The 14020-nt window shown below is 46.6% G+C and overlaps 1 protein-coding gene across 17 annotated transcripts in view; it reads left to right on the forward strand.

Moving 5' to 3' along the window:
• The window catches only part of LOC114765607 (pleckstrin homology domain-containing family A member 7-like), a 93510-nt gene that overhangs the window by 36337 nt on the left and 43153 nt on the right, over positions 1–14020 (forward strand). For 13 of the 17 annotated variants that reach the window (XM_028955833.1, XM_028955821.1, XM_028955822.1 and 10 more), the window contains one exon: positions 6674–6757. In XM_028955833.1, coding sequence (XP_028811666.1) covers positions 6674–6757 — 84 coding nt within the window. Of the gene's footprint in view, positions 1–273; positions 406–563; positions 586–6673; positions 6758–11266; positions 11486–12022; positions 12089–14020 lie in introns of those variants that run through there. The other 4 variants (XM_028955834.1, XM_028955830.1, XM_028955831.1 and 1 more) reach the window with 4 other exon arrangements.

Below are 14020 nucleotides of genomic sequence, written 5' to 3' on the forward strand. Positions count from 1 at the left end.
CGGTGACCCTGCTGCTAACAGGGAGGAGACACATTCCACCCCCTTCGCCAACAGAGTGCAAAGAGTGAACGTGGACTCTGATTGGCCCGGGCCGGCTCCAAACCCAAGGGCTCCGCCAATCAGCAGCATCCGGGCTATTTAGCCCGGAACGGGACCTGCTTTCCGAGTCATTCTCACACGGACAGGATGCTTGCGCAACAATAGCGCGGCCAGAAAAATATGCTCGAGTAGCGGACGTCTGACAAATGGGCTGACCCGTGCGGGGTGACGAGGGAGCGGAGCTGCCGCCGCGCCGAGTCCTCGCAGAAGGAGAGGACAGGTGAAGAAGAGGGGATTATCTGGGACACCCGAAGCAGGATTCCCTGTCGGTGACTGGACTTGGGCAGACCTAGTTTGTTGGGAGAGGTAAGCGACTGGGTGAGATGAAAAGTTTGGGTCGGCCGTTCCTCCGGGGAGGGGGTGCCGGTTTCCGTCGCCAGGAGCATCTCTGAAACCTGAGGAGAGCGTTGTGGAGGAAACGGAACATGGACTATGTTGATACGTCTAGACGAGTAGAGATCTTTTGAAGGAAAGATGAGCCTCTGGGTATGTGGTTTTGAATTTTTAGCGGCCGATTCGGTTGATAGTCAGGTTTAGTGGTGGCACTTGATGAAGGATGAGCACGAGCCTGTTGTTTGCTGTGTGATTTGGTGCAGCCGAGTGTGTCCGAACCCAGTTCACTTCGAGGGAGGAACTCCACACAGCTGAGAAAATAGGCCGCAATGAAAAATGGCCCGATCGTGCCGCCGGCTTTTTCTCGGAGGAGTACTCCGGATCAACACGCAGCCGGAGTTTGATTCCGCTTCTTATCTGCACCATCACCAGATGCTCCTTTAGTGTTGCCGTGAAGCACGAATCAATGTTCAGAAGTGAACTGTGGTCTTTATATTACGTCCCACTGAGTAGCTGTAAGGGCCTTCTGGTCACATTCATGCAGTGAAGGCACATCGCAACCGCCAATCAGAATCCAAGTTTCATCTGGTGAGAAAAACGTTCTGAAGGGGAACATTATCCCATCAGTTTCACTTGGACTGGTTATTCCAGGCTTTCAGTCTCCAGTCAGAAAGTCAATTACACAAAGTACACAAAGTTTTAATTTGCCAGAAAGATGAATATGTTGTTCAAACTAATTATTTAAATTAGGTTTTGAGGGGGAGTGAGAGAAGAAAAAAACAATTCTTCTTATCATTATTATTACTATTACTACTACTACTACTACTACTACTACTAATAATAAAGTGATGTGAGTTTATATAAGGGCTCGGCGTGTGGAGTTTGCATGCTCTCCCTGTCACCCCAAGGCACGTACGCATCGCAGACTGGTGACTCTGCATTGGCTTTTGGTATGACTGAGTCATGACCCAGTTTAGAATTAAGTGGTTATGGATAGTGAGTGAGTTATAATAATAATAATAATAATAATAATAGTAATAATTGTCACCATTTTAATAATGAGGACAGTTGACTAGACTGTGACTCCGGTGGAACATTTGGGTTTATGGGGACAGCGGTATTCACCCTGTGCGATTCCTCCATCGCGACTCCTGCCACCTGAGACTGGGAGAGAGAGAGAGACGTTACGTAATGCAGGTTAAAGTTCGGCCGCGCTCGCCTTTGTTTGCCCTTCTTATCCTCGCCTGTTGAATTATGAGGAATGTGCCCACCGGTGATCACGTGGTCTCCACCGGCCGCACAAAGCGTCAGCTGGTGCGTGTGAGCCTCGCTGCGCGGCCGATCTGAAGACGCATAAGAACCCGACGAGTGTCACATGCTCCGGCAGGGGGGACATGCTGCAGGGGGGACATGCTGCTCCGTTCAAGAGTGCGATGATGCTCTTTAAATATTTGTGCGGAAGGTTTGCGATGCAGCTTCGGCGGGGGCTCGGCCGAAGGGCACCGCCGCGTGTTTCCAAGCCAGGGGGCCAAGTTTTAATTTGCGGTTTTCTCATTTACATTTACAGCATTTATCAGATGTCCTTATCCAGAGCACCTAACAATCAGTAGTTACAGGGACAGTCCCCCCCTGGAGAAATTTAGGGTTAAGTGTCTTGCTCAGGGACACAATGGAGGTGAGTGGGCTTTGAACCTGGGTCTTCTGGTTAATATGTGAGTGTGTTACCCACTAGGCCACTACCACCCTGATACGATATGTTAGTTGCATCGAGACCGAGCGCTCGGCAGTTATTTATTTTGTCGTCCTTGATAATGTCATGGCGTCGGACGCGGCTGGGGTCCCCTTTCCGGGGAAAATCCGGCACGACGAAACAAACAGCTCCACTGTTTGCCTGTCGCACGCTCGGTTAATGTGCAGAATTCCTTGACAAGTAGTTCGGAAGTAATCCGGCTCGGAAACAAAGCGGCCAAAGAATGCAGATTCCCAATTAACAGTAGAGGGCCAGTTTTTGAGTGAGTGTGTAACTGTGGAGCAAATTACACGCCCTGCATTCTGGATGGAGGCCCAGGCTTAGGACTGTGTATGTGTGTGTGTGGTGGAGGGAGGTGTGTGTTCTGGGTTCATTTAAACACACATAGATACCGGATCATCTTTCCTTGTCTTATCTTTTGGAGTCTCCCCGGCATGTATGTGTGTTTTTGTTTCTACAATGCATAATGCCTAGAGGTTAAGGAAGCGGCCCCATAATCAGAAGGTTGCCGGTTCGAATGCCGATCCGCCAAGGTGCCACCCAGCAAGGCACCGTCCCAACACACTGCTCCCTGGGCGCCTATCATGGCTGCCCACTGCTCACCTAGGGTGATGGTTAAATACAGAGGACACATTTCACCGTGTCACCGTGCGCTGTGATGCAGTATTGCAGAATGACAATCATGTCACTTTCATATAATTAATATTCTGAAATGTATAAATACACATATATGATTATTGTTTTTGTCACACAAGCTTTGCACACAAGAATTTCACTCAAATGCATTGTGTATTGGTGTCATGGGAGGTGACAATAAAAGTGATTTGATTTTTGTATATACTTTGATGGTTGATCAAATGATGGTGAATGTGGTTCGGTGTGCGGTGTGTGGTGGGCAACGTGCACTCGAATTGAAGAGATGGTGGTAGTAGCTTAGTGTGTGTGTGTCTGTGAGTTTCTGTGATGCATGCATGTATTTATATCTTTGAAAAAAAGTCAATACGGCCACACAGTGGCGTGTCAGTGTCACGCCCTCACACCTCCAAGGACATAAGTTTGAATCCCAGCTCCGGCTTGGTGTGTTTGAATGGGCTCCTCCCACCAACCAAAGGCATCAAAAGACATGACATTGGCCATTGGTGTCAGTGAGTGGCGTGCCAATAGTCCCCTCCCTGCACCCAATGATCTGGAGTGAGTGACAAAAACATAATATTTAGTGAACTATTTTAATTCTCAGAAGAATTCTATCAAAAATGAGGAACATCATTGGAAAATTATACCAGATTTTTGACAGTATTGTGTCAATAAACATTAAGAAAAAGTCTAGCATGTCTGAATTTTTTTACTCTATTGCATTGACAGAAGCCTTGAAATCAATTATCTATACATTTTTGATGTCCGCTTTGTTTGAATGTGTGTGTGTGTGCTCACCTATGTAGGTCAAGCAGCGTTGAGGCCTGAATGATTTCCGATCGTTTGTGATATGCAGCAGAAACAGTGAACTTCAGAGAACTTCTGCTCTATAAAACTCTTGTCCTCCTTCTAGCGGTGGCATGCCTAAAAAGGAGGCTGTCATTTACCTGAAGATGCTTCGCTATTAACTTTCCTGTTGTACAAGTTTTCGTGCTGAAATTGCTTTTAACTACAGAGGCAGTGGAGGGTGGAGCTTTGGACATTTCGGTGTCCTGCTTTTGCCATTTATTTTTAGAGCCTCTCTTATGCAAAGCACCTCATAAGGAAACTGAGGTGTTTGAAGGAGCATTGATAAGGAGAAACATAACAGCACGAAAGCCAGATCATACAGTTTTTATCAGTTTTTTGTTCAAAATAGAAGTCAAATCATAATTTAGTTTTGATCTTAAAAGATAATAGAGTAATTGCTAGTGTTTCGCCTTATTATAAATTTTTTTATTTATTATATCTGACTATTTACCCTGGGTCTTTATAAGAGACATTAAGAAATGAGCGTGTTGCATGTAAATAGTTGAATGTTGCATGTTGAGATGGGTGTTATATGGGGGTTAAACACAGTTTAGTGTAGTTGGACGGTTAGGCGCCGTCTCTTTGTTCTCGCTAGTCAGTAAGTAAAAAATGGCCTTTTTGTACTGTTGACTTTGGCTACCAGCTTGCACAGAGCTCTGATTCCAGCTCTGATCACCGAGCGAAGGCTCGCCACGTTATTCAAATGTGCGCATCACACAGCTTTACTGTGTCAAGATTATGTCATTTACACATTTATTAACATCACGGTCAAAGTTGTCCCAACCCCAGACAACCACAACATAATTGCCAGATTTTAGAGTCCGTTTCAACTCCGCACCTCCTCACCATTTTTGCATCTTTCTCGCTAGTCGAAACTCATCACCTGAGCAATCGTTTACCGTGCAAGTGTAAGTGTAAAAACTTCATCTTCAGCTAATGCACCAGGTGGTGGAACGGCAGGCATTGCAGGACGAGTCCAAACGCGAGACGTCATAATTATGACTTTATTTTGGCAATTCTATACTAATACGCAGAATTAGAAAAAACACCCAACCACCCCCAGCATTGCACCGTGAACCTGCTTTCCGGTTTGGCACATGCTCCATTGAACGGACCGTGCTACTCGCGGCCCCAGAAACCTGGCCCTGTCAGTAGGGTGCGAATTCTGCCCAGGGCCCCGTGGGCGGCCATGCAGTCCAGAGACAAATTGCTCTGTTTGCTGCATGAGGGCCCCCAGGGTCGCGGCCACCGCGCACGCCGCCTTCGTTTCTCCAAATCTGCATGGCTGTACGTACTTTTGCACCTTTTCATCCATGTGATGACTGCATGCCGGATATTAGATGTCCCATATGAGATTGTTCGGACGGAAACGATGCCTGTCCTACATGGGTGAGCAGTGAGCACGTATAATTGCGGTTTTTATGTTAAGCGTGCGCTTTCGGCCGACCGCGTGTTAAAATGGGTTAGCGGCGCGTGAAGGTTTAAGGGGATATTTTTATAATTCGCTGAAAGATGAGATACAGGTGCTCATTCATCTGCTCTGCGTAACACACTGTACGTGCGAGTCCCTTCAGTTTCTGCTCGTCTAATTGCACCATTGATGAGCCATTAAAACTTGCCAGCGAGGCACTGACAACGGGCAGCATGGGAGATTTTAATGATCCCCATCTCATGCAATGACCAGATTGGCCCAGAATTTCCCATGGGCTGTTGAATTTGACGGTACAGTGTGAGAACAGTCCGCCGTTCGCTCTGTTGATTTACATCTCAAGGTTATGAGAAGCACTAGGGTAGGGCTATTATATAGTGGACAGTTTACTTTGGTACATTTCAAATATGAAGCTGTTCTGAAAGGAAAGCAGCCCTCTTGTATCATGGGTAATGCCAAAAGAATATATGTAAGGTATAGTTCATTCTGAACTCATTTGTTCCTGAGCAACATACAGCAGCAGCTGTTAAGAATGAAAATATTCAAAGAGAGGCATGAGCGGGCATCTACTGTATGCCCCCCCCCCCCCCCCCCCCCCAACCCCCATAGTGCAATCATAAAAGAAAAATCTATATGTTTGTACACACTAAACGAAACTATACTAACTAAAACTAAAGCTTAAATGCTGTACAGGTTTCTCTTTAGGAGAAAAGAAGAACTTTTCTGTACAGTGAACAGGACATAACTGGACAACATCATGTAGGAAGTGGATATGTTGGATATTTCAAACAGGGCACACAAGACAAGACAAACATGTGCAAAATGTGAAGGAATGTGCAAAATGAGTTGAGATGTGTAAAAACCAGGTGCATAAGGCTGGAAGTCTATTGTTGTTGAGTTTATCATGTATTAAGTTTTGGTATAAAAAGATTGCTTCAAACTGTTAATTATTTATGAAGTTGAACAGAATTATTTCAGTGCACTGCGGGGTCATAGTTTGAATTGTAGTGAATAGCCACCAACGAGAGGGACCCACGCTGCCTTTAGAACTGTGGTGGCGCTCCGTTTAAAAAATGATCCATTGTCGTGGCATTAATCACCTGGAGAGCCAGTCTTGACTGGCGGCACGGTTATTCTGTTGTAGTGACATGGGACACGGCCGACAAAAAGCATACCTGGGATGATGAACAATGCCGCGCGATGCCATATTTCATCTTTTTTTTCACCACGAACACACCTCCCGCCCCTCTCTTATTATAGCCGTTGACAGTCCGCTGCTTTAAAACCCTAGTTAAAGCGACGAATGACCCCATGTAATTGAAATCGATAGACTTCCAGGCCTGGCTTGGGATTGTGCTGAGCTTCACACTTTGCCCGGCGTCTCTGGACCCGCTTCAGCCCAATCACACATTCTGCACCCGTCCGGGAAAGTCGGCGGAACTCTCGAAACTTTGTGTGTCCCTGTAGAATGTAGGAAACGTGAGGCTCCAGCTCCGCGTTATTAAAACAGGTAGGATTGATGACCGTGGTGCTAACTCCCTTCTCCTTTGTCTTCTTTTTCTTCCCCTCAATGCGATCAGCCACAACCAGAGGACAACGGCATTCCGGCACCCAGTGACTGGGCAGATATCTTCGGAAAACTCAGACTTCTTCCTGCAGGAGCAGTGAGTAGACTCCACCTCTAGGCCACTACGGCTGCAGAATGTTGGAAAGTTCAAGCTGAAGGACAAGAGTGTCGAAACACAACGCTAAAGGAACAGAACAGGCCTGCCTGTAATGAACGTTGATTTATTCACGACTTTCTTGGAAAAGTTCATGCCACGTCCCTTGCGCAGGTGGAGAAATTCGCCTCTTCGGTTGGAGAATTTGGAGAATCCTGTCTGACCAGTTTTTAGCAAGTTATTGCTGTAATTGAATTTATGGTAATGAGCCCGCCGTTAATCACATAAGCGGTTGGCTGTGGACGCAGCCGGAGCTGTAAATCTGCCCCGATGGAGTAAAATAATGATAACGTGGCAGTCACTACTGCCTCTTAGTAGGTAATAAGGACGTCCCTGTCCCTTAGTTGATGGCTCCATATGTAAAGCTGATTGAAGTGTGTCCCTCTTTGGTCCTGTGGTGTGACACACTTCCCTGGGACAGTATCAGATAAACTGAGAGGAGATCAGGGTTGGATTCAGGTAACTTGGTGCATGAGAGGTTCCTTCACAGCTGAGAAGGCCTGTGTTCTTCACGCCACGTTGATTGTAGCGCACATTGCTCCTCTGCATGATGGATTGTCGTGCTCTGTGATGGAGATGTGTGTATGACAGGACTGCCGCTCTTGTTTTGGAGGACCGGCTTTGGTCTCTGCTGAATCCCAATTGAGAGTTCGTGCCCCCACCCATCATTGTAATGTTAAGTCTGTGTCATGGGACGTGTCCATATTGGGAATTGGGCTGGCGGAACAGGTCGGGTTCTTCAGCGTGAAAATGTACGGCAGAAAAGGGTAAATCAAGGAGAAGAATCAGGGACGAAAAAACAAGGAAAAACGCTGACAGCAACAAACCCCAGAGTCACAATGATGAGTTTGTGACGACCAAGATGGCGGCCTGATGATTACCTTTGCCCTTTGCCCTTCTGGTTAGCCATTCCTTGGTTGACTGTGCGCCCCCTGGTGGCATGGTGGTGGTGCCGGAGTCATGACAGTCTGGGATTCTGGCATTAATGGGGGAGAGATTATTCTGAGCTCGGACTTACGTTCCCTGCTGTGATCCAGCTTGTGCTATTACTCGCTAATTCCAGGCAGGTTCTCCGTGGTCTTGCTGTGCTCACAAATGTCTTGCTGCTGCCGCCCTGTTGTCGGAAGAAGGCCGGGTGCGAGGACTCATTACGACCGAAACGTCTGAAAAAGAAGAATGAAAAAGACGGCAACTTTCGTCCTTGCAATCAGACGGTGTGTGACGTGGAACCCTTGATGATCAAAACAAAGCGATGCGGAGATGACAGAGATTGCCTATTAGCATTTCCAGTGCCCATCAAGACCCCTTTTCACCATCGCTTGGGTGGCCAGTGCTGGCAGGTCCTGATTGATCTGGCTCATTAGAGGCTCTGTGTGTGATGGTCCATGCCAGAGGAGGCTAAACCTATGCACTGAGAAGCGAATGCCTACTTCCACCAGTTCAGCCATGCAGTCAGGCTAAATAGCTGTTATAGCATAAAGTACAACAAGGACCTTAATGTATCATTTTAATTTAATCGCATAAGACACTTGTCAATCATCTTGTTTGACATGAGTTTATTTAGCATATGCTCCATTTAATTAAGATTTTACCTTTGTAGTGTGTTATTAACCAATATTAACCGTAGTAGTTATGACACATAGTCAGGTCCATAATGTTTTTTGCCGCTATACACCACCACAGTTGATTTGAAATGAAACTGCAGAAATTCATCTTTAATTTGAGAGAATTTACATTTAAATCAGGTGTATGGTGTAGGAATTACAGTTACAGTTTGTATATGTGAATCGTACTTTTTAAGGGACCAGAAGTAATGGGACGATTGACTGCTCATTGCTTTTGGCTGCTGAGATGTTCCATGACCAGGTGTGTGTCTAATCTAAAAGATTAGAATAGACCTGACTGTATATAGATTTTTTTGTTTAAAGTAATTTACATGCATTTCATGTCTAGGTTCACTTGCACTTGCAGCACACCTACTCATTTATTGTAGAACAAAAGTAAAGACTCAAAACTATGAACCCTGCATGTTAAGTTATTAAGAATATTTTTTGCTGTGATTAAAGCATTTCACACTCTTGGCCCTGGAAGTAGTCTCCATAGAGAAGGCTATGAAAGAAAGTGAACTGATTGCCATTGTGAAACACTGCAGCACAGCACACGGTGCACAAAATGAAATGTGTCCTCTGCTTTTAACCATCACCCTTGGTGAGCAGTCGGAAGCCATGACAGGCGCCTGGAGACAGTGTGTGGGGACAGTGCTTTGCTCAGTGGCACCACAGTGGTACCTTGGCGGGTCAGGATTTGAAACGGCACGCCTTCCTTGTGGGTCCCTCTAGGCCACCACTGCCCCACTGTGTTAAAACGTTTGACCTGTATTCTGTTAGTATACAATCCCATATTTACACAATGTGACATCCGTTCTATTCGTTATTTCTGTACTTGCTTAATGCGTTATCTACCGGCCTGTATCATTGTAGATTAAGCCTCAACATACCCTCGTCTGGGCTCGGCAACAAGAGGACCTACTTCATCAGCGTCACCTCTTAAAGCCTGGAAAGGACTGTGGGTTGATTGAATGGTGGAACAGGCTGCTCTTATCAGGTTTTTGCCATATTGTGAGGCTATTTTTAAATCCAGTCCTGTCTGGCTCGTTGAACTGAAATGTCCCATCCGAATCTCCTCATCGCCACCCACCCACTAGTTTTGAAACTCCCAACAGCTGAGACAGCCGGAATTGTGATCTCAGGGAGGAGCACGCCATCTATGCATTGATGCTCTGACCAGTGGATCAGTTACTCTCTCACTAATTGTTGCCATGACAGGCGGAGCACTGACACCACGGAGACAGACGGAGAGGAGGGTTCCGTCAGGTGTTCCGTCCTGGGACCAGAGCTCAGCACAAAATAAAACCAGCATAGACCAGCAACACTAGCTTGACACTAAATAACCCTGCTGGAGAACGTTTGGTTAGTGTTGCACGTGCCTGGCCTGTTTGACTGCAGTTTGAAAATTCGGTTTTGTTACTCTTGGCCTCTCATAAATGGATTAGGTCATTATGCTTCATTAAGCATTACAAATGACTAATTTGATGGTATATTAATAACGCATGCATCGGTTGCCTAATCATGCACGTGACTGGCAAGGTCAGTATCCAGTATGCACAGTGTTGGTGCTCTATGCTATTTTCCTTGGTGGTGACCTATTCAACAAGTGAAGTGAAGTGATTGTCACATGTGATACACAGCAGCACAGCACACGGTGCACACAGTGAAATTTGTCCTCTGCATTTATCCCATCACCCTGAGTGAGCAGTCGGCAGCCATGACAGGCGCCCGGGGAGCAGTGTGTGGAGACGGTGCTTTTTGCTCAGTGGCACCTCAGTGGCACCTTGTTGGATCGGGATTAGAACCGGCAACCTACGGGGCTGCATCCTTAACCGCTAGGCCACCACTGCCCCCAACTGTCACTGCCACAGCCAACAGCATATATAGTCTTCTATAAATATGATTTTTTTTTTATTGATTGTTTTCCACACCCTCAACTGTAATGACAGCTCTGCTGCATTAAGGATACAACAGTGATTAATTATACTACATTAAGAAGGAAAAAAAATGTAATTTCTATTCAGTGAAATTATCTTGTGATCATTTTTTTATAATATGCATGTTTTAAGTATTTCATCTTAATATATTTTTACATATAATATATTATAGTGGGAGGTGGGAGGATTACAAAATCTTTTTTGATGGCGCGAGATACTGTGAATAACCTCAAGAAAAAAAACAGCTGACACCCCTGACCCCTGGTCGCAGTGGATTTCTAGCCACTGTTGCTTACGGTTGATGCCCATGATGCTGATGATGACAATAATTAGACGGAATTGTTTTATTGAGTTCGAGGCGCTGGAGCAGTGACTTTGTGATAAGCCTGCCTTTCTTGTCGCAGGTTCAATCACGCGCTGCCACGCCAAAGAACTGCTGTGTAGGAGCGAGAGGGAAATGAATCTCCCAGGAGATCCTTTTATGTGGGTGTGAGGAGGTGAAATATCCGCTCTCTTGTTTGCTTGAAGCGCCGCGCCGCCACTGTAAACTGTTGAGGCGGAAGGGGAACGGAGGGTCACGCGACTCTCCGCCCGCGTGGACAAATAATGGCTTTGCCGTCTAACCGCGCTCGCACGCCTCAATATTTACCTCTTGCTGCGGATGTGTGCCCACAGGAGCCCTCTGTCACGGCGCGAGTTGCGCGTTAGGTGCCAGCGATGGAGGATGTGGCGGTGGCCTGGTTGGCCTGCGGCCTGGAACGCTCACAACTCTCCTCCCCAGAGGTGAAACGCGGCCCCGTCGCGCCACTGGAAGTTTTTCCGAGGGTGTGTGTGTGTGCGCGACCCTCGTACCATTAATAATATTCATCATTTTTAAAAGTTGGGCGGAGGCGGAAAACAGGTCTGCGTCCGGAGGTCAGGTTTTGTTCCACTGTGGAGAGTTTCCTGCTGAGCCCCCGCTCAGACCTCTACCGGGAGCCAGGAACTCCGTGCGCTTCACAGGAAAAACACACTGAAAAGCAGGACTTTAATGTCCAGGCTGAACAATGGGGGCTGAATCGCTCGCGCCCGGCCACGTTCCTACTAGCAAGGCAGCGTGAAGAACTCTGGGAGAAAAGAGCCGAGCGGTAAGTTTCAGCCCTTATTCCCTCTGGTGTCGGTTCTGGGCTCTTGTCTTCTGATGGCACGCAGCGGCGGGTGTCACCGTTTACGCCTGTCTGGTCGTTTCCCGCATGAAGACCCTCCACCCTCACGAGACGCTGCGGCGTCACCAGCAGCGCGACGATGCGTCCTACATGACACTTCAGGGGTATTTGTAACGTTCTGCATACCTGAGGACCCGATGTAGGGTTCTAAGCCGGCCCAGGTGTGTTTTCCACAATCATGCAATAGCCCAACGTGTGCCGAGTGACAATCCTGACACGGATTAGCTGGAAGGGTGCGGTGGAAGGGTACTTTAGAAGACCTGCGTCCAGGTTCCCACGCATATTTAACGGGCTTCGCCGCGGTTCAGAGGGACGTCTGGACGAACCCGGCGCATTTCAGGAATGTCACTGCCGCGCGCCGACGGCCTTGTCACCAAGAGGGCTTCCATTACAGCCGCAAATATCTCTCACGCTCGCACACCCGTTTTAGAGACTGCTGCTGGCTCATATTTGGCTCAAGAAGTGTCCGCTGCGCTGCAGACTAACCTGATTATGACAAATACTGACAACACGTCCCCTTTTCAGGTATTTAAAGCTTTAAAAGTATTTAAAGTTTATTCTTTACGACTGCAGATCTCAGGCTGTTGCGGTTTCAATCAAACATTGATTTAATACCGCAGTGGGATTTGACGTGCATGTACCTGTCGGCACACAAGGTCATGTTCTCTCTGCATGCTTTACGGTTTCAAGATGTGCACGTCGTTGAAAAAGATAACAGCCCCCCAAGTTATTATTGCTGTGGCTGGCCTGTATAGTTCATCCTGCGTCTGATTTATGACGCTTATGTTATGATGTCACAGCGTAGCACCCGCCACGGTTTCCTCCGTTTCACCGCGAACCCACAATCAGGGAACTGCACCTCCGTTTTTATTTCATTATTTCAAAATGTACTACCTGTATTCATAAAAAGGTTCAAGGTGGGAAGACACCACAAATTTTTTCACGTTAATTAGTTGTGTGGCGATTCAGTGTCAATAATCGCGAAAAAAGGGTTATTTCACTGGCAACTGGACTTGGCAACCTTGACCACGTTTCGCCCTTACATTCCAGAGGGTAACCGTGACCTGGACGACAGAGAACCTTCACATATCAAATTTAAATTCAAATTTTATTTGTCACATGCATAGTCATACACGGTATGATATGCAGTGAAATGCTTTTTGCAACTGCTACAGACCACAGTATTGCAAATGTTGCAAGTATACAATGAAAACCAATATGCAAATATTGCAAACATAACCAAATATTACACTTTTACGTCTTTAACATAAAATATGTGTAACTGGTTGGGTGAAGGTGTGCAAATGAGTCAAAGACAATGTTTTAAAAAAAAGAGCAGTACAGTAAAAAGCGCAAAGATTATGTGCAAAGTGATAAAAGATGTGCAAAAGAATCGTGAAACTTGTGACACGTGATGAGAACTGCGCGAGTTGCGTGACGTGCAGGCCCGAGCGGCCCGTGTCTGGACCACGTCAAGTCCCAGGAAGCCCGGATGCGCCGCTATGGGCCACGTGACATGTCATAAGCGACATTTGGCAGGTGGCTTCTTTCTTCCAGCACCTGCTCCATGTCAGTTTCCACCTCCTCACGCAAGGTCATCTCATAAATATGGGTGCAGCTTTAGAGATGTAGGTTTGGGAGCTGATTTGTACGTGCTTTTTCTGGGTCACTGAAGGGGCCGAGGAGTGCGGGGCTGATCCGAGCTGCCTTGGCATCGGAGTCCCAGCGGTTTCTTGGCATTTAGTCAAACATCCAGGTATTCATTTATTATTGAAGGAGTATTGAACATGGCACCCTGAGCTGTTTCCGCAGCTTGTCGAGGACGTGGTACCAGCTTTTCCGTAAAACTTTTTCTAACTTTCTAACGAAATGATTTATAGGAGCAAGCGACATTTCCGTCCTGCGGTGGCCTTGGGATTCTTCCTCCGCCTCGCGGTGAATGCAGTCCTTAGCTGGTCTCGCTTGACCCAGGGATCTCCAAACATGTAAATGTGGCACGACAGTTACAGTCCAAAGAGGAACTTGCTCAGGTTGGGTGGCTGGGCTGAGGGCAGAATGTTTGGCATGTCAGAAATGCGCGCGGTTCGTGACACTCGCCCATGTTGCTTTGCAGCGCTTAGCAGGCGGGACTAACGTGGTGTTTACTCACCTCGGCCATTAACATTCCACATTTTTCCCCGCAGCCACTTCATAGGAACTATTTTGGAAAAAGCCCGCAGGTCAAATGTTTGCAAAGACCAGCATGCCAGAATCATAATATACATTAATTTATATTTATGGGTACATTTCATTATAATCCCACGTTTATTTAGTTGTTCATGTAAGTAAAGTAAACTGTGTCTGTGCATATTTACGTGGTGCGGGGTTTTTAGTATTGGATTTGACTTGCTACGCATGAATTGTAAAGATAAACTTTTTTTCCCATTTTTAATGGCTACATATACGCTGTTATTAGTG

Source organism: Denticeps clupeoides, chromosome 16 (genome assembly GCF_900700375.1).
Source record: "Denticeps clupeoides chromosome 16, fDenClu1.1, whole genome shotgun sequence".
In the NCBI taxonomy this organism is placed as follows: Eukaryota; Metazoa; Chordata; class Actinopteri; order Clupeiformes; family Denticipitidae; genus Denticeps; species Denticeps clupeoides.